Source organism: Petaurus breviceps, unplaced genomic scaffold (genome assembly GCF_028583685.1).
Source record: "Petaurus breviceps papuanus isolate PSGF00001 unplaced genomic scaffold, PetGlider_PUasm1.0 171, whole genome shotgun sequence".
NCBI lineage: Eukaryota > Metazoa > Chordata > Mammalia > Diprotodontia > Petauridae > Petaurus > Petaurus breviceps.
The window spans coordinates 25,042,318-25,062,031 of NW_027185754.1; the positions used below are offsets into that span (position 1 = coordinate 25,042,318).

Here is a 19,714-nt window from a genome sequence, read left to right on the forward strand (position 1 = left end):
ACACACACACACACACACACACACACACACACACACACACACACACAGTCAGGGATGATGCCTCATATTACATCTTTAGTTATTTATCTTCTATGAGTATAACTTTAATTAATACTGCTTTTATAAGACTGTAAAGATCAATGGTTATACTTTTGTCCTACTTTGGTGGAAAAGTATGAATTAAGGAATTAGACCAGATAATCCTAAAAGTCCTTTCCAACTTAAAAAAAAAATGATGTGATGGGAGGTACATTTGTCCCTGAAAGTCAGCAGACCAGGTTTTTTTGTTCTTAAGTCTGCCACTGACTAGTTGGGAGACTGTGGGCTAATCTCCTAACCTCCTAAACTGCCTCAGTTTCCTCATCTCTAACATGAAGGGTTTGGACTAAATTGTATCCAAGTTCCTTCTAGTTTGATCATTCTATGCTCAGTATTTTTAAATTCTGTGTTCTAGGGACCCATTTCTAATATTCTATCTCTAACATTTTTTGTTCTCATTCTAAGATCCTTTCTGGCTCTGTCATTCACTACTTAGTGTCCTGTAATTCTCTCTTCTAAAGTACCTTCCATCTCTAATAGTCTTTGTTCTAAAGTCCTTTCCAGCTTCTAACTTTCTATTATTTTGAGAGTCCTTTCTAGCTCAATATTCTTTGGCAGTGATTTTTATGAGAAGAAAACAACCCAAAGTAGTATATCACTAATGGAAAATATCATGTGAGGAGTGGTAAGGGAGATGTTTTTTAAGCAGGGAACCATTCACTATACCCCTCAAATTAAATATATAAGCAGCCACCCTCTGCTCCTATACTTAAGACTAGTCCATCTCAAAGAGGAATTAAATGAAATACTGAAATGAGGCAAAGACAAGTAGAGTGGGCCAATGTAACACTTGAGAACATCCCAAAATAAAATCTGAAATCATGTCGGGACTTCTGGGAAGCATCAGCAACCCAGAGTTGGCACAACACAATAAGAAAAGAGGGTGCACAGGGCCTTGTTTGAAACCCAAGTGTCAAGCGTGCTGATGGGCCAAGAGGCCAGTGTAGGGAATTTTAAGTCAGGCTAGGAACATGCCAAATGAGGCATTACTCAAGGAGGAAAGCAAATGACTTTAATATCTATCAACATAAACAGATAGATAGTATCTGTTTTTAATGAAATTAATCCATAAGATAGTTCAACTACAGATGCCAGGATATGTGACATTGCCTGAAGATGAATTGCTTGGAAAGGAATGGTGAGATATATCTTTTCGCCTCACTCTATTTATTAATAGTTTAAACTTCTCAACTGGCTGATGCTGGGAGTATTGAAAATTGAGAAGAGTTCTCTCCATGCAAGCAGTACAAACTTTGGAGCATGTTTGCATCCTTTATTGAGGAAGCTGTGAGGAAAGCCTGGGGGGGTAAAGTGTATGGAGCATGGAGGACCAAGAGTGAAGAGACCTGGGTTCCATTTTTAGTTGACACTAATTCATTCTGTGATCTTGGATTAGTCACTTCCCCTCTCTGTGCCTCAATTTCCTTATTTGTTAAATGAGGGATGATACCTTCCAGTTCTAACATTCTGTTCTACAGGATGCCTTCAGCTCTAAAATTCTTTTTTCCTTTTATTCTGTGTTCTAAGGCTTCTTACAGCTCTTTTCCATTGTGTTTTAAGGACCCTTTTAGTGCTAATGTTCTATCACTTGAAATCCCTAAGAACTTGACTTTTTAGATACCTTGGTTTAGAAAAAATGAGTGAAGGCAGTCTTAAAAATTATAGGATGATAGAATTAGAATTGAAAGGGACTTTATGAGTTTGCTTCGGCAGCACATATACTAAAATTGGAATGAAACAGACAAGATTAACATGGCCCCTGTGCAAAGATGACATGCAAATTTGTGAAGTGTTCCATAATTTTTTTGTGTTTTGTTCCTTCTTTCTCATTGTTCATTCCATTGATTATAATCCTTCCTTACAACTTGACTGATTGACTGTGAAGTCACTTGACTGTGAAGGTATTTGTAGAGCCTATATTTGATTGCATGCCACCATGGGGGGAGAGAGGAGAAAAAATTTGAAACCCAAGCAGTTGTAGAACTGAATATTGTAAACTAAAAGTAAACAAATAAATTTAATAAAATTTTTAAAAAAAGGGACTTTAAAGGTCATTTATTCCCACCATTTCACTTTACAAACGTGAGCCTGAGGCCCACAGAGGTTAAGAAACTTGCTTATGATCACCAAGATAGGACAAATGAGAAAAATCATTTATTACATGCATAGTATATGCCAGACCTGTGCTCAGCACTGAACTAACATACATGAAACATTGTCTGTTAAAGAATAATATTCCATTATAAAAGAACTATGTGGAAGGAAAGTATATCATGTTCTTCAGATCAAGTGACCAACTTTTTCCCTGAATATAGTCTTCATTTTCACACTTTTCTTTAGGCTATTCTTTAAGCATAATTTGTCCCCCATCCCCTATTCCTTGTACTCATTCTACCACCACTTTCCCTCCCCATTCTTCAGAGGTTATACTTCAGGTGCCACATCCTACATGATTCCTTACATGGTCGTTCCAGCTAGAAGAGATTTCTCCTGTAAATAGCCCCCCAGTTCATAATCTCTCATGCCTTCATCATAGACTATTTTGTGTTGTGGTTATTTATGCCCACGTCTTATCCTCCTTCCAACATCCCAAGTACCTTCACGGTAGAGACTAAGTCATTCATCTGTATCTCTCCCCACCCCCAACCTAGTACATATAGTAGGCACTTAATAAATATTACTTGAATTAATCATCTGTAGCAGATGAAAGGTCCAGGCTGTTTTTAAGGAAAAAAAAAAACTTCTCAGTTTTTGGAGGTTTTTAGTGATGTAGTAAAAAAGGCACTCAGTTTTGTTGTAAGACACCTGGGTTGAAGTCTCAGCTCTGATGCTTAGAGGCTTTGTAAGGCTTGGGCAGTTTACTTCTTTGTATAAGCTTTAATTTCTTCATTTTTTAAGATGAAGATAAAAATAATGGTATTACCTTCCTCAAAGAACTATTCTGAGGATCAAGTGAAATAATGGATAAAAAGCTCTTTTGTGAAATATTCATAGTTCTAATATGTCAGCTATTTTTATTCACAATTGTCCTTTACCTCCCAGAGGAGAACACTTGGGTTCAGATTTCCCAGATACTTATGACCTTGACCATCCCTTAACTTCCCTCATCCTCATTTTCTTCATCTGTTAAAATGGGGATAGTAATAGCACTTACCTCATTGGGGATAGTAATAGCACTTACCTCATGGGTTATGAGGTTCGAATGAGATAATATATGCAAAAGATTTTGCAGACCTTAAAGCGCTATATAAATGCCATCTATGATCATTGTAAGGAAGGTATTTGATGAGCTGTAAAGTACTGTGGAGCTGACATTTAAAGTTTTAAAGTTTTCAGAGTACTTTGTATACATTATCTCATTTTTAGCTTCACAACAACTCTATGAAAAAGGCCCTACAGATATTATTTTATAGGTAAGGTAGGTGAGGCTCAGAGTGATGCACCTTCCCCCACTCTCCCAGCTGATGTTGCAGAAAAGACTCCAGCTCTAGCCCTTCCATCTCTCTGTTGCTCCTTGCTGCCCCTTTAGACATCAGGGTGTGAAAGATACTCAAGACAGACTGTCATGCCCTTTTTGGTATCTCTCTCCTTATTGTTGCTTGTCAGTTATTCTTTTCGTTTTTAAGCTTTCCTTTCTCCCTTCTGTTTTGCATCTTCTAGGTCCTCAGTATCGCCTGGAGAAACAGAGTGAGCCCAACGTCCCGGTGGACTTAGAATGCACCCTGGAGAGCCAGAGCACTTTGGAGTTCTGCCTTGTGCGAGAAAACAGTACGTCTGCCCTTTCCCATCTTGCTCTGTAGATTGTCTGAGTGCCCAGAAGTTATGCATTCTAGAACGAGCACTGTGCTGGCTGGGCAAGGGGGTTTGGAAGGTACTTTGTTCCTTACAGCAAGAGTTGTCAACAGGAGCCTAAAGAATATTCCAAAGTGAAATGATTGATTCCCTACCTTTTGGTAAATAGGCTATATACTGTTTATGGCTTCATGATTAATCTTTTTCTGTTAAGCTGTATACTGGTAAAGTTATGATCAACCCTGAACATAGTCTGGAAATATAGTGCCTTTTCTGAAACCCACAATATTTAGTGGATAAAGTGACTGGTATCCAGTACATTTTATCCTGTCAATATCACCCTGCAATGCACCCAACATTTTCAAAACTTTCTGAAGTATTAACCATGTATGATTGCTGAAATAGGAGACAGAGGAGCTATTTTTAGCCTAGTGATTGTTTTTAAGGAAAATTTGAAAATCTCAATAATTTCTTATGTTCTTTTGATAGTAAGCCTCTAAATCAAACTTTGGAAAATAGAATCTTAGCCTTAGAAGAGATCTAAGAGGGGGAAAGGAATCTTCAGATAGGAACTTTTCTGACCTCTCCTTGAATACTTTTACTCTTCTGACCCCACAGCCACCAAGAATTCAGTTGTATTAGAAAGGTCTTCTTTATATTGAGCTGCAATCTCTGTTTGTTTAACTTCCACCCATTGGTCCTACTTCTTCTCTTATAAGCAACATAGAATAAAGTGTAAAGGAAAGTGTTCTAGATGAGGCTAAAGTCTTTGATTTGAATTCTACTTATCTACTGCATGGTCTTGAACAAGCCACTTAACTTCCTCTATTTGAACCTCAGTCTCTTTATCAAGAAACTGTCAGAAACATGTTCTGCAGTCTAGTGAAACATGTGGACCCCTTCTCAGAATATTGCTTTCAAATAATTACAGAAAATAGTATATTTCAGTTAGAGGTTACTGAAAATAAAGATGTAGTTTTGTTTTATTTTTTCCCCATTCAACTTCATGGACCTCTGAAATCTATTCCACAGACTCCATGGAGGTCTGTGAACCCTAAGTTAAGACCCACTGGCCTAGAGGATCTTAGAAAGATTTGTCATTCAATGTTCTGTGCCCCAAAGTTCTTTCCAAATCCAACGTTATATGTTCTAATAGTCTTGTAAGAGCCCTTCTCATTTTAATACTCTGTTCTGTATTCTAAGATCTCTTCCAGCTCTACTACACTCAGTATGGATCATTGTGTTCTAGATGCTAGGATGGCAAAAAGGTCGAAGATAAAATCTTTCCTTTTTAAAGGATATTAGAGATCATCTAGACCAAACCTTTAATTTTACAGATGAAGAAACTGAGGCCCAGAATAAAAGCAAAGTCCATAAATTACTTGCCTTAAGGTCAAATAGATAGCAAGTAGGGTACCTGAAACTGAAACACTTGTCCTCTGACTCCATATCCAGAGCTTTCTCCGTTCCTGTTACATCAGAGCTTAAAGAATTGATAAAAGCTTTTATATTTTATTCTGTTCTTTCCATTTATACTTCACTACTTCAGAACATCCATTGTTTAATTGATAGGGGGATCCAGACACAGACCCATTTAACAGATGGTATTCTTTAAGAGATGCTGTAGACCAAAAAAAAAATGTATATCTTGAGGGCCAAACCTTTACCAGTGAACTTCTCCAAGACTTAGTTAGGTGGTCCTTGGACAACAGCATCTCTAGGCCCAAACTCAAAACTTTTCTAGCTTAGGAGGACCAGCCAGAGTTCCAGAGTTTGAAATCACCTGGCATAGCCTTGAGTAACTTGAGCCACCTCCATACTTCAGTGAGGCCTCTGAGGGAAATTTTCAGTCCAAGGGTCACAGAATGATAAATGGTATTGATGGTGAAAGTTTTACAAATTATGATGCCATTGGTGGTCAAAGGGTTGTGTAATGGTGGTGATAGTCTTCTGGAGGTCATAAAATGATGTCTTTGGTAGCATTTAAGAGAGTAAAGTTTGAAAATGGAGCTAAAGATGATAAATATCTCTGCTTAGGAACTGAGATTTAAGATTTTTGCCTAGGTCTTGGCCAGTTAAAGGGAAAAAAAGCTGAAGTCCTCAAGCTTTCCAATTTGAATTTCTTTCTGCTAATATATACTTTCCTTCAGACACCTGTCTGCTAGGAGCTGGACTATGACCAGTATAAAACAGGAAAATAGTATCTATTGGAAGGAGTTTTCCTATTCTTATCCTCCCAGTTCTAAACCTGGCTCCTAATGAGATAATCTCCCTGAACTTTTATACTTTCTTCTAAAAAAGAGAAATTCCTTCCCCTGCTTTCTGAAGACTTCTGTAATTATCTGGCCTTGATAAAGACACAATTATCTCCTCAGAAGAAAACCCAGGCATAATCCAGTTTGATCTAAACTTATCCATTTTATCCCATCATTTGTATTTTTTGGATTCTACCATTCTACCCTTATGAGGCCTCTCCCTCCCCCACTATGTACTCTCTCCCCTACCTCATGCCACTTTCTTTTTAGTTTCTTTTTGTGTGTGTGGTCTTACCCCATTAGAGATTGTAAGCTCCTAGAGGGCAAGAACTGTCTTTCCTTTTCTTATAAGTATTCCTGAGGCTTAGTACTGTACTTAATACTGTAAGTAGACCATAAATATATATCGTATTGAAGTAGGTACTTAATAAATGTGTGTTGTATTGTATTATATCATCCTGCCTTCCAGGTATTCCTTCAGGAATATATAACAAAAGGCTGTTGCAACCTTTCTCTCAGTAGCCCTGCTCAAGGGCCATCTCCTTAGTCTTCCTTCCCTCACTCTTCTTCTATAGGATTTAGATTATCTTGCCCTACCTCCTCACTCTGTCAGTGAGGAAACCGAGGCCCAGATAGGCCAAGTGATTTGCCCAGAGTTATGCAGGCAACAAGTAGTAGAGCCAAGATTCAAACCCATATCCTCTGGCTGCAAATCCAGCATTCTTTCCACTATATCATACTGCCCTTCTGGGCTAGAAAACTATAAACCTCAATTTTGTGAAATATTTCCTTCTACTTCAGCCGAATCTGAGTCATAGCACTCTGCCTGACTTTCCCTCTTGCTATCATGTTCTACCTTGTATACTTGTTTCTGTATGTATTCTGTCTCTGTGATTTGATATTAGGACCATATGGTGCTAGAAAGTAAAAAACCTCACTTTCAACTTTATTTCTTCTAGGTCAGGAGGAAGACTTGACACGTAGTAGGCAGTTAAAATTTTTATTGAATTAAGTTGAATTATTTCTGTGACCCCAGCAAATTTCCTCAAAATTCACCTCGTGGACTAAGACATTTCCCAAGAAATAGTCCCAAAAGGTGAAGCTAGTCATTATCTTTTCTAAATAGAGGCTGCTTAGAAATAATTAGAAGACCACAATAGTTATTTCAGTTTGCTGCTCCTAAGAGCACATTCACTTTGTGGTCTCAGTTTTTGTTAATCCTGTCACTGACTTAACATGAATTTGGGCAAGTCACTTAACCCCTCCAGGCCTCAGTTTGTGTATTAAATAATTTTAAATAAGAGTTGTACTGGATGATCTCAGATCTTTCAGTTCTGAAATATTATGTATAACAATGTATAATTAACATGTGCTCTTAGGCCTCTTCCAGACCTAACATTCTGCTTTAAGTTCTGTCTCTTCTAGCTCTAATAGTCTCTTCTTAGGTCCATTCCAGTTCTTAATTCTATGACTCTAAGACTTAGAATAATTTGAACTTCAGCACTGGCCTTTGGACCTCCTTAAAGACCCAAAGGGACTTTGTACAAAGTAAATGTTGGTTGAATTGAATTGAACTCACTATTTTAGAGGTAGAAAAACTCAAAAACAGTAATAATATTCCCTTTCAGTGATTTGGGAAAGGAAACTAGGCTTAATGACTTAGTGAAATACCAGGTTCAGGCTTTTTTAATATTTTTCAAAAGAAAAATTCCCTCAAAGGATAGTAAATAGTACCGTTTTTTGTTCAATCCAGATTTAAGTGTGGCTGGTGAGAGATATAAACCATGACAGAAATACTCCAGATGAATTTGAATCCATAGTTTGTGGGTAGGTATAATAAACATGTATGTGTTTATGTGTATGGATACCAATTTCTTCACAGATTTACATGACTTCAGATCTAGAAGGAAACTTAGCAATAAGAGCACTGAAGTCAGAAAATATGGATTGAAGTTCAAATTCCATCATTTACAAACTTTGGGGCCCTAGACAAGCATGGTATAGTAGACAAGATATCTGGAATAAAAAGATCTGGGTTCAAATTCCAACTGTCTTCTATTAGTTCTCTAGTGCTCCAGTCACTTTCATTCTCTGGACTTTTTTGCTTAATTCTAAAATGAGAGGATTGGTCTAGATACTCTCCAGAGCCCCCTCCAGCTCCAGGTCCTTGATCATTCATCCTCTTTTCTAATATAGAAAAATGGGGATAATTCTTCTACTCCATGCCTCCCAAGGGTTTTGTGAAGACATTATATAAGTGTGACAGTGACCTCACTTTCTAGATAAAGATCCTGGGACCCAGAGAGTTGAATGTCCGAGCCCAGATCATAAAACTTCCTAAGGCCTTTAAATATGACCTGCCTGATGAGGTGCCCCTCGAAGATCCAGGAGGTTCAGACATGATGCCAGCAAAGCATCGAGGAAACTAATGCAGAATGTTTGTAGAGAATGTCACTTGCTTGTTGTTCATCTTTGTTTTGTTTTATTGTTAAATACAAAAGGGAAAGAGGAAAAAGGCAGCTATTGGAAAGAGAAAGGAATGTTTGTTTTTTCTGAAGGTTTCTGGTAATTTTCCAGACACTCTTCATTATCCTTATTCATAATGGGTGGATTTCTCCTCCTTTTAGGTACTTCATGCCAACAGAGGAGACACCCTCGGGCTTAGTTGGTGCTGGGGAAGCTCTGTTCTGCTTACTCAAGGATCACCAACCTCCTTCAACATGAACTGTAGCACTTTAAATATCAAAGCCCCTCATAGCTTTAAATGTCATTTTGTGGTGCCTCGGTAGGATTTTTTAGACAGAAGGAATGCTATGATATAAATAAGATTTGTTTGTGAAGAGAAACTCAGGTGTGTAAGTAGCTAAATGCTTTCAGGCTCTGCCACTTATAGGATCATAGGACTTATTGCACAAAAGACTTCAGAAACCATCTAGTCCAGCCCCTTCATGTTACAGAGGGGAAGAGTACCTGGCCTCACCCTATGACTGTAGAGAAGTAATATCAGTTCTTTGGGCCTCTATTTCCTCATCTGCTAAATGAGGATAATAATAATGTATCACTAACCTCACAGGGTTGTCATGAGGCAAATGCCATGCAAATTTTCAAGCACTGTAGAAATGTGAGTTATTGGGCGGTCAGGTAGCACAGCGAGTAAGAGCACCGGCTCCAGTGTCAGGATGAACTGGAGATCGAATCCCAGGCTCAGACACTTAGCACCCACCCAGAAACACCTGGCCGTGTAACCGTGAGCAAGTTACTTAACCCCAATCGCTTAGGGGTGGCCAGGTGGCTCAGCAAGTAAGAGCACCGGCTCCAGTGTTGGGATGACCTGGAGATTGAATCCCGGGCTTAGATACTCAGCACCACACCCAGAAATAACTGGCCGTGTAACCTTGAGCAAGTTACTTAACTCCAATTGCTTAAAAAAAAAAAAAAAGAAAGAAAGAAAGAAATGTGAGTTATTATTGGTAGGAAAGGTACTCATGGACCCGAAAGCCCTATCAAAATAGGTGGTATGGTTGTGTTTTTTAAATTGATGGCAGCCTGGTGTATCAAGTAGAGACTTGGCCTCAAAGCCAGGAAGACTTGGTTTGGACCAGCCAACAAAAATTATAAATTTCTGAGATGATACTGACCTACATTGGTAGAGTAACTCCCACTTGGAGTTACTAATATGAATGAAACATTAGGTCTGATCTCTATCCCTATCCTATCAGCATATTGAAGTATTCAGACTAAAGTATTTCGAAAGATTCTTGGTGTCATAAGTGTGCTCCTTCTACCAGTGCAAAGAACCTGTTACCTCTGGAAATCACTTTACCTCCTCAGAATTTGGTTTTCTCATCTTCAAAATTAGTTTGGGCTAGATGATTTCTGAAGTCTCTTAACAGTTATAAATTTTGTCAATGTTAGAACACAATATCAGATCCAGATAATTATCAGCATAGAATATAAAAACATTGAATATCTAAGCTGGAAAGAACCTTAGAAAATAAAACTTGGAACATCAGAGCTGAAAGGGAATTCCTTCCCCCTTTTTTACATTTAAGAAGACCCAGATCCTAAGAGGAAAAGTAATTTGCCTTACCCTGGATCACCCAGTTAAGTAGTCAAGCCATACTCAAATCCCAGTCTTTTCACTCCATAGTACATCATCCTTGAGGTGTTTCAGGCTACAGTTTCCTCATCCCTGAGATGAGAATATTAATGTTTGTATTCCCCATGTTATTGTTATACCATTTCCCTACCATCTTATATTTTAAGGGATGAACAAGATCTCTGTACATTTGTTCTTCTCTTTTACTTTGTAGTTCCCTGAGGGGAACTACCTGTGTCTTATGTGTATCTTTCTTCCCCACAAACATGGGATTTAACATAGGGCTGGGCATCTAGATACCCCGAAGTCACTTTCCCTCTTTGCAACTGATGTTAACACCATCTCCCTTATTGGGCAATTGAGAAGAATGCAGGTATAAAAAAGCAAACTAGAAATATGAGCTCTAACTTTCATTATTAATATGAAAGTATGTGTATCTCAGTAATGGTTTCTTGGTATGAAAGTGACTCTTGGCTTCTTAAAGGTTCTGCCAGCAGTGGAGCTGGGAAGTCCTACTAAATCCAGCACTCTTTGTATTATGCTGCCTTCCATTCTTGATTCCTCATTTTCTTCACCATGCCTCTATCCCATTTCACCCTCTTCCTTCAGATTTCCTAGAAATTCACACATACATTGATAATCTTTGGGCTCAAGAGCTAGCTTACCTGTTACAGACAGCCAGGTCTCTGGTCCTTCCTGCCCAACTTAGATTCTACTTTTTCTCTAAACCCTACCCACCCACTTCCCAAGTGAAAGGGATTTTTTTCTTTCTTAAACTTCTCATAGCATTTTCCATGTAAAAGCATGAACTTTTGACCTGTCCTTCACTCAAACCTTGCTCTCCTTGTGCTATAGTTTGTTTTTTGTTTTTGTTTTTGTTTTTTTTGCTTTTTGGAGGGCAGTTGGGGTTAAGTGACTTGCCCAAGGTCACATGGTTAGTTTTTGTGTTAAGTGTCTGAGGCCGGATCCAAGCCCAGGTCTTCCTGACTCCAGGGCAGAGTTCTATTCACTGCGCCACCTAGCTGCCCCATAGTTATTTTTATTTCTGTATGTCACTCCATTAGATTATAAACTCCCTGAGAACAGGGTCTGTGTCCTATCTGCCTTTATATCTTCAAATTAAGTCATTTAATAAATGTTTGCCAAATGAATGCTGAGCTTTAGCCTCACCTCCTCTCTCAACTCAACAAGAGCCTGTTTTGTGCTGTCTGGAGTGAGAAGTTCCAAAATGCTCAAGGCTAATTAGTTTCATTTTTCTCTATCCCCTTCCTGGAAAGTTCCCCTTTCTCATTTTATCATTAGGTAGTAATTAGTATTCAAGGGAAATTGGTCTTAATATATTAAAATTGGTTAAGTGCATTCAGACCTGTATCACAGCCAATGTCTTATTGGAAAATGTAATTGGGGACTCTGTGTATGTAATTAATTGAATTACAATTAAGAACTTTCATTAAGCAATACACTAGTACATTAAAGCAATAAGGAAACATGTTTGCATTACCACTGCCCTTGTCTTTGGTTTGAGTGAGGGCATAGAGATTTGCTGCTCTTATGTGGTTTCCTATAATCTAACCCACTAGCTAATAATTTGGTTATGTCTCTTAAATATTATCATATATTAGGGTATGTTTGCGTGTCAGCTAGGGCTGGACAAACTCCAGGTGCCAGGTCAAAGTTGTGCCAAAGCAGTTTCTCAGTGAGAAAAGTCTTGCCTAGAGGTAAAAGGAAAGGGATTGTAAGACTTAAAGCTGAAAGGGACCTAAGGATTCAACTAATCCAACCCCTTCTTTTTTTTCTTTTTTTTTAATGCTTTATTAACTTCTGATTTACATCATTCGTTTCCGCCAGATTTTGAGTTACAAATTTTCTCCCTGTTTTTCCCCTACCCACTGCCCCAAAATAGCAGTCCCACAGGATATCCCCTCCTCCAATCTACTCTCTCCCATATTTTCTCCCATACCTCTTTTGACTTTTCCAGTGGATCTCTATGCCTCAGTACCTGTATATCTTATTTCCCAATTACATGTAAGATGGTATTAATAATAGTATATATATATATATATATATATATACACACACACACACACACACATATATATATTTGAATATTTGATTTTAAAACTTTCAATTCCAGATTCATTCCTTTCCTTCCTTGTCACCCACCCTTACTGGGAAAATAAGCAGTTCAGTATAGGTTGTACATGTGTGGCTAATGCAAAATAATAACATAGGAGATATATTGTAAAAGACTGACTATATTTCCCTCCCTCCTATCCCACCTCCCACTTGTTCTGTTCTCTACTTTGATCCCATCCCTTTTCAAAAGTGGGTGCTTCCAACTTCCCTCCCCCCCAGCCTGCCCTCCCTTCCATCATTCCCCCTCTCATGCCCTTCCCCTCTTATTCTCCTGGAGGGTGAGATACCCTATTTAGTGTGTATTTCACTCCCTCCTCAAGCCAGATTCAATGGGAATAAGGTTGACCCATTCCCTTTTGCCTTCCTGTTCTTCCCCTCCATTGTAACCATTTTCCCTTGCCTCTTCTGTATGAGATAGTTTATCCCATTCTGTCTCTCCCCATCTCCTCTAATTATATTCCTCTCACCTCTTAATTTCACCTTTTAAGTATCATCCCCTCCTGTTAAATTGGTCCTGTGCCCTCTATCTATGTATACCTGTAAACGTATATACACACATTCACATATGTATTCAACCCCTTCTTTTTATAGTTGAAGAAACTCAGGCCAGAGAGGGGAAATGTCCTCACCAAGGTCATAGAGGTTCCATGAATAATAGAGCAAAAAATTGAACGCAGGGACACTGACCAGTATTTCTTTCCACAGGGCTTCAGCTCATGTCATGCAGTGCTCTAGCCAATTGTAAGCCACAATTTCTAAATCATTCAGTCACAAGCTTGTTTATGTGCCTGCTGTATGGATACAGAATCAAAAATGAAAGTCCTTGCCTGTGAGAAATTTGCATTCTATCGTGTATAACTATATAAGTTTTTACACAAGAAATACCAGATAAATTTTGTGAGAATGGTGCCATCAGCTGACCAGATCAAGAAGAGCTTAATATAATAGGGGTACTTGAGCTGAACTTTGAAGAAAAGAAGGCATTATGAGAGGTAGACTCAAGGAAGGAAGGTATTGCAGGCAGAGAGAACAGCCAGTGCAAAAGCCTGGAGACTAGAAATGAAGTGTCATGTGTGAGGGAAGGACAGAAAAAAGTCCAGTCTGTCTAGACTGAGAATTGCAGGAAGGTGAATAATATCTAGCACAGATGGGAAGTTTGGTTGGGGTCAGCTTGTGAAAGACTTAGAAAGTTAAACAGTTTATGTTTTATGCTAACATAAATAGGCAATGGGCACTGGCATTTCTCGAGTAGGGGAGTGGCATAATTGGACCAATGCTTCAGGAAAATGAATAGCTGTGTAGAGCATGGATTGAAAATAAGGAGAGACATCAGCCTGTGAAGTCATTGCAGAAGCAATAGCAATTGTCCAGGCTGAGGGACGAGGAAAGTCCCACAAGGAGTTGGCATCTGAATTGAGAGGTGATGGGGATGAGAGCCTGAGCTATGGTGGTACGCTTGTGCGCAGAGAGAATAGGATGAAGGGACTAGAAGATTGATGGTAGCCTTGGCAAAGAAATAGGGGAGTTTGGAAAAGTACTTGTGGGGTTATTGTCAGAATTGCATATCTTTTGAACAGTTGAAGAAGTTAAAATGAATTTTTTGGGCACTTAAACCTTTCACTGTAGCCTTAGAAGTTAATAGAATATTAGAATCTCAGGGTCAGAGGAGATCTAAGTGGTTACGTCTCTTAAATATTATCTAGCCTTCCTTTACAACATCTCAGACACCTCCCCTCCTCTCCACTCACACCATAATCACCCCAGTTTAGGCCCTTATCTCTTCTTACATTTACTCATCTTTGTATACCCTGTGTGTCCCCAGTAGACTTAAGCTCCCTAAGGGTAGGAATTCTCATTTTTGTCTTTGTAGTACTAGCATCTAGCATAGTGCCTGGTTCATACAGTAGGGGCTTAATAAATACTTATTGACTTGAATCTAACCTGTATCTTTACAAGATACCCATCTTGAAGGGCAGCCTCTTTTGAATACCTCTAGTAGCAGGAAATTTATTGCCACCTAAGGTAGTTCATTCCATTTTTTAGTAGCTTTAATTTTTAGAAAGATTTTCCTTTTTAAATTAACAATGTTATAACAATTTAATATTTTTATTTTATTATTGATCAATTATTATAAATCAGTTGCTTTATTATTAATCAACAAACATTCCAGTACACAAAGAACAAAAAAAAAAAAGAGGATTGTATATGAAATCTTGAACTGCTTTTTAAACAAATATATTAAATTTAGCATGGTAGTAACATAAGTGCTCATCTTGTCTACCTTTTAAATACCTGTTTTCTTCTGTGTGTTTTTGTTTTGTTTATGCTCATTTCCCCCACCCTAAATAGAAGCTCTCCCTTGTAACAAAGAAGTGTAATCAAGTTCAACAACATATTATCCATGTCTGGAAAGGACATTTTTCTTAAATCTACCTTCTGGTAACTTCTCATTGGTCCTAGATCTGCCTTCAAGGTCAAGTATAAGTTTAGTCCTTCATGTCTACCTTTCAGATACTGGAACCACATCCCTTCTTTACCATGTCCTTCTTCAAGTGTTCTCTTTTATCAGGGCAAACAGCCTCCTTACTTTTAGCTGATCCTTAGCTGCCATGGTTCTGGGCTTGTCACTTTCAGTAAGTGGCCTTCTTTAGAAGAGGGCAGTGTGGTGTAGTGGAGGGAACACTGGACTTAGAGTCAGGAGATCTGGGTTCAAATCTTCATCCTTACACTTACTAGCTAGGTGATTTTAGTCAAAGAGCTTAAATTCCATATCTGTAAAATGGGATAATAAAGCTTACCCTGCACACTCACAGTGTTGTAAGAAAGGGGTTTTATAAATCTTAAAGTGCTCTAGAAAGAGGAGTTGTAAATGTGTGGGGAAATTTCTGGCTCTCACCCATGAGCTGCAGTTCTCCAAATTTCCATCCGTTTCCGTCTGATAGCCCCATAAAATAAGATTACCCTGATTTATAGAGGGTCTAAAGAATCCCAGTGGAAAGCCCTCCAGCGTAGCCAGCTTCAGCTCCAGTAGTTTAATCAATTAAACACTGACAGGAAGCATTCCTATTCTGATGGTAACATGGCAGGTTCTGGAGAAGGGTGTGTGATCCTGATGGCTGTACTGAGATTACTGTCACTGAGTGATAGAGTTGTGTATGTGTATTACAGTCTATCCCCTATTGATTGTTTTTAAGAGACTGGCAAAATTGAACAATGAACAGGGGAAAGCGTTGAATAGAAGGGAAGCTTTGGGCTTACGAGGCTTTCGGGACTTGAAAGGCCTTTGAAAAAAACTATGATGGATGTAGAAAAATGAAAGGAGTGAGACCAGTAAGATTTTTCTCAATGGCTACATTTTCCACAGTCCCACAGTGGCGTGTGGTGCAGGGTATGTATGTGTGTGTGTGTGTGTGTGTATGTGTGTAAAGAACTCCGAACCAGACTCGGACTCTGTAAGTCCAGGTCCCAATCTCGTCTCACTTAAGTGATTTGGTACAATCATTCCCCCTCTCTCAAGTTCAGTTTCTTCTTGTTTAATATGGGAGTGATCATCTTGCACACAAGCCTCAAAAAGTTGTTAAGAGGTAAAGACTTGTAAATCATGAGGGGTTGTGGAAATGGGAGCTACTAAGAAGTAGAGACTGCATTCAGTTTTGGCTTCATGGAAAGAGCACAGAATCTGGAATTTAACACACTTGGGTTCAAATCCAGATTCTGCTCCTTAAGCAAGTCATTTTACCTCTTTGAAGAACAGCTCTAAAATGAGGGCAGTTGATTACATGGTCCCTTCCAAAGCCTAGTCTTGTGAAAAAGGAGCGCACCCTCTAAAGGCACAATCCATTTTATTAAAGATAATTGCTTATGGGGAGCTATATAACAAGCCCCCTCACCCACAGCAAGTCTCTGTAGCATTGTGGATATAAAAAAAGTTCATCTTAGAGTCAGAAATACTGGGTTCCAGTCCTTGTTCCAGTTCTTACCTGATGTGGGACTTCAGAAGAACTTTTCCCCTCCCCCTCCCTCTCTGAGCCTTAGAATCTTCATCTTTAAAATGGGAACAGTAGTCCTTGCACCATTTTCTTCACAAGTGAAATATATATAAGTGTAAAGCATAAAGCAACAACACCATTAGAGCTGTTTGTATTATTATCGTCATTTACTTATAGCAATTAAATTTTTTGCTTCCTTCTTTTCTTCTTCTCCCAGTTTTTATCATTTTGTTACCACTGTAACTGCCATTCTGTAAATAATTCAACATTTATCAAGCTTTTTTTGTGAAAGTAGTGTCTCTATGCTGAGGAAAATCAAAAGTTCAGATCCTAGTGCCCTATGATTTTAAAAGAGATCTAGAAATCATCTAGTCCAGCCTCATTATTTACTAAAGCTCAGAGAAGGAAAGGGAAGGGAAGGGATCTGCTTCAAGTCACATAGGTGACCCAGAACTGAAACCTTGACCAAAGCTCCTCCTGCACTTTAAAGCTATAGCCACATTGATTCTGCCTCAGTACTTTAAGATGTGACAAAACCCTACCCTAAAGGAGCTTATGCTCTAGGAAGTTACAAACACAGATAACAGTATGACAGAATATTGTATAGCAAGTGCATAAATAATAAATTATTATGTGAGCTAGTAACTATGGTGGTACTAGAAGCCCTAGTAGCCAACCTACATGGATATACTTAAGAGAGAGAGAGCAAATTGAATGCTTTAAGGTTTCAAATGCAGTTGATTTTATTTTTGACATTTATTATCTGAGTTGAACTCCTCAGTAACTCTGTGAGTTGAGTTATACAGACATTTTTAACTTCATTCTGCAGAAAAATAAATGGATGTTCTGATAGCTTAGCTGACTTACTCATGGTCATAAAACTAATGATTGTTGGAGACATTTTGAAACCTGTTGTCCATGGCAACTAGGCAGTATATTGGAGAGAGCACTGGACTTTAAATCTGGAAGACCCAAGTTCAGACATTGTTTTAGATATTAATTAGATGATTATCCCTGCCCAAGTCACCCCTTTGAGCCTCAGTGTCTTCATATATCTATAGAGGGGTTGGCCTCTCTGTTCCCTTCCAATTCTCAATCTGTGTCTGTAAGATCCTTTGACTCTAAGCTGAATATTCTATCTACTGTATACCATATCAGGATTCAAAGCCGGAATATTCTGACTTTCAGTCTGCTGTTCTTTCTATTACAACACACATCCAGGGCTTGATTAGGGCATACTTCAGACCCCTTAGTTCCAATTCATATAGACTGAAGTTCTTAAACTCACCAAAAATATAATGTATAACAGTGCATCCCTAAAATGTTCTCTAGGGGCAGCTAGGTGGTGCAGTGAATAGAGCACTGGCCCTGGAGTCAGGAGGACCTGAGTTCAAATACGACCTCAGACATTTAACACTCACTAGCCATGTGACCTTGGGCAAGTCACTTAACCCCAATTGCCCTGCCCTCCCCCCTCCAAAAAGCAAACAAACAAACAAACAAATAAATAAAATGTTCTCTGATGTAAGGATTTGATACAATATAGTACAAGATGCCAAGCTGTAGCAGAAAACATTAACACAGTAGGCTTTGACAAAATACAATGTAAAAGCTCTGAAGGTGTCATTGTCATCTATCTTGACCTTCAAAAGGAGACTGGTATTAATGAAAGTAAACACATTGTGGATGGTTTTTTTTTCATTTAATTAATTACTAATAATAGCATTGGACTTTACAACTGCTTAATACAACCTGTAGTGATCATTTCTCAATTGGAGCTGCTTCTTTTTAGTGAAATCTTTGAAAAAGTGTGAACCAGCTTCTCATCCCTTGTTGCCCCCATGGAAGTAGCCCTTTGTTCTGGCATCAACTCACATTCCCAACTTGACACCTCATGGCTAATAAAGTTCATACTTGACTGAACTGGAAAAAGAGAACAGAAAGAGAGGAGTGGAGCTACACACAGATGCAGCTATCCTCAGAGAAAGGCCTGTAGAGGAAGAGCCAGTATCGTGGCTAAGGAAGGAATGAGCCATTGCCAGATAAACATTTAAAGGCACACCATGGACAAGCAATTCGCAATTTGAACTTATTCCTTTTCTGGTGCTGTGAGTCATGTGGGAAAAGCAGAGGAAAGTGCTGCCAGAGAAGAGAATTATTTCATTGACTAGAAATCCCAATTTTTTTTTCCCTTTGAAGGGGAACTTCACACAGGGTACTAGTCTTAGATTGGAAGCCCTATTTAGATCCATAGGAAAGGAGAAGACCCACAAGAATAGAGACGTTGCTCTAGTAACTCATTCTTGAATGGGGAGCAAAGTATTCAGAGGAGTATAAGTCAGTAAAACTCTAGTTTAGAAGATGCCTGAGGAGGGTAGACACCAAAGAAGGGAGGGCAGTTGTTTTGATTGTTTATAGACTTGGATGAAAATCTTTTGTTTTTTGTTGGATTAAATAAAACCTGTCCCGTATTTATTTTCTTGTTCTCATCCTTTAACATAGGACCTTTTTTACAGGTTCTTTCTTTCAACTTCAGTCCTATACATGAACCCATTTCTTATGTTTCCAAAGGAAACCTTGAATGAAAACAGGAGTCAAAAGAGATTTTTCACAGACTCAAGATGAACCTGTTCATGAGCTCTGAGCTTCATCAGAGAGTTGTTAAGCACCTACTGTGTGTGGAATGTTGTTCCAAGTGCTTACAAGAGTTAAAAAGTTTAGATAAGGGGGAGGCTAGGCATTGTGAATAGAGCACCGGCCCTGGAGTCAGGAGGACCTGAGTTCAAATCTGGCCTCAGACACTTAACACAGAAACTAGCCGTGTGACCTTGGGCAAGTCACTTAACCCCAATTGCCCTCCAAAAAGCAAAAAAAAAAAAGTTTAGATAAGACTTGCTCCCTGCCCTCAAGAAGCATTCTGTCTAATAGAAGGATATGGCATCTATACAAATAGCCATTTTCACCAATATTACATGACAGATCCATTAGAAAAGGTTGAAGTGTGCTGTGTTCCATCTGCAGGGCAGGAGAAAGTCATTATCAACACAGAATCAGGAAAAATTCCTTGGAGGAAAAAGCATTTGAAAGAGATTTTAAAAATTAGATAGCAGTTGAACAGATGATGAGAAGGCAATAAATGTCTGTAGATGGACCTCATTTATAGACTGCCGTACAGACCCACTGAGCAGATTTGCCTGCTTTGAGAAACATTTCAGAAATCTCAAGACTGCAAATCTTTTCCACTGGTTTTTGAATTCTAGTGTGTATTTAAAATCAGTCTCTGAATTCTCCTTCCCCTTGTTGCCTTATCATGAAAGCAAACAATCCCCTTGCCAGCTCAGGAC

The 19,714-nt window shown here is 38.7% G+C and overlaps 1 protein-coding gene and 1 non-coding gene across 9 annotated transcripts in view; both read left to right on the forward strand.

The window, feature by feature from the left end:
• Nucleotides 1–19,714, forward strand: part of MAPKAP1 (MAPK associated protein 1) — a 346,315-nt gene that overhangs the window by 265,594 nt on the left and 61,007 nt on the right. For all 8 annotated transcript variants that reach the window (XM_069082736.1, XM_069082737.1, XM_069082738.1 and 5 more), the window contains one exon: nucleotides 3,760–3,867. In XM_069082736.1, the coding sequence (XP_068938837.1) occupies nucleotides 3,760–3,867 (108 nt within the window). The remainder of the gene's footprint in view (nucleotides 1–3,759; nucleotides 3,868–19,714) is intronic.
• On the forward strand, nucleotides 1,799–1,903 carry LOC138157318 (U6 spliceosomal RNA). The gene has a single exon (XR_011167356.1). It is a non-coding gene; the product is annotated as a U6 spliceosomal RNA (small nuclear RNA).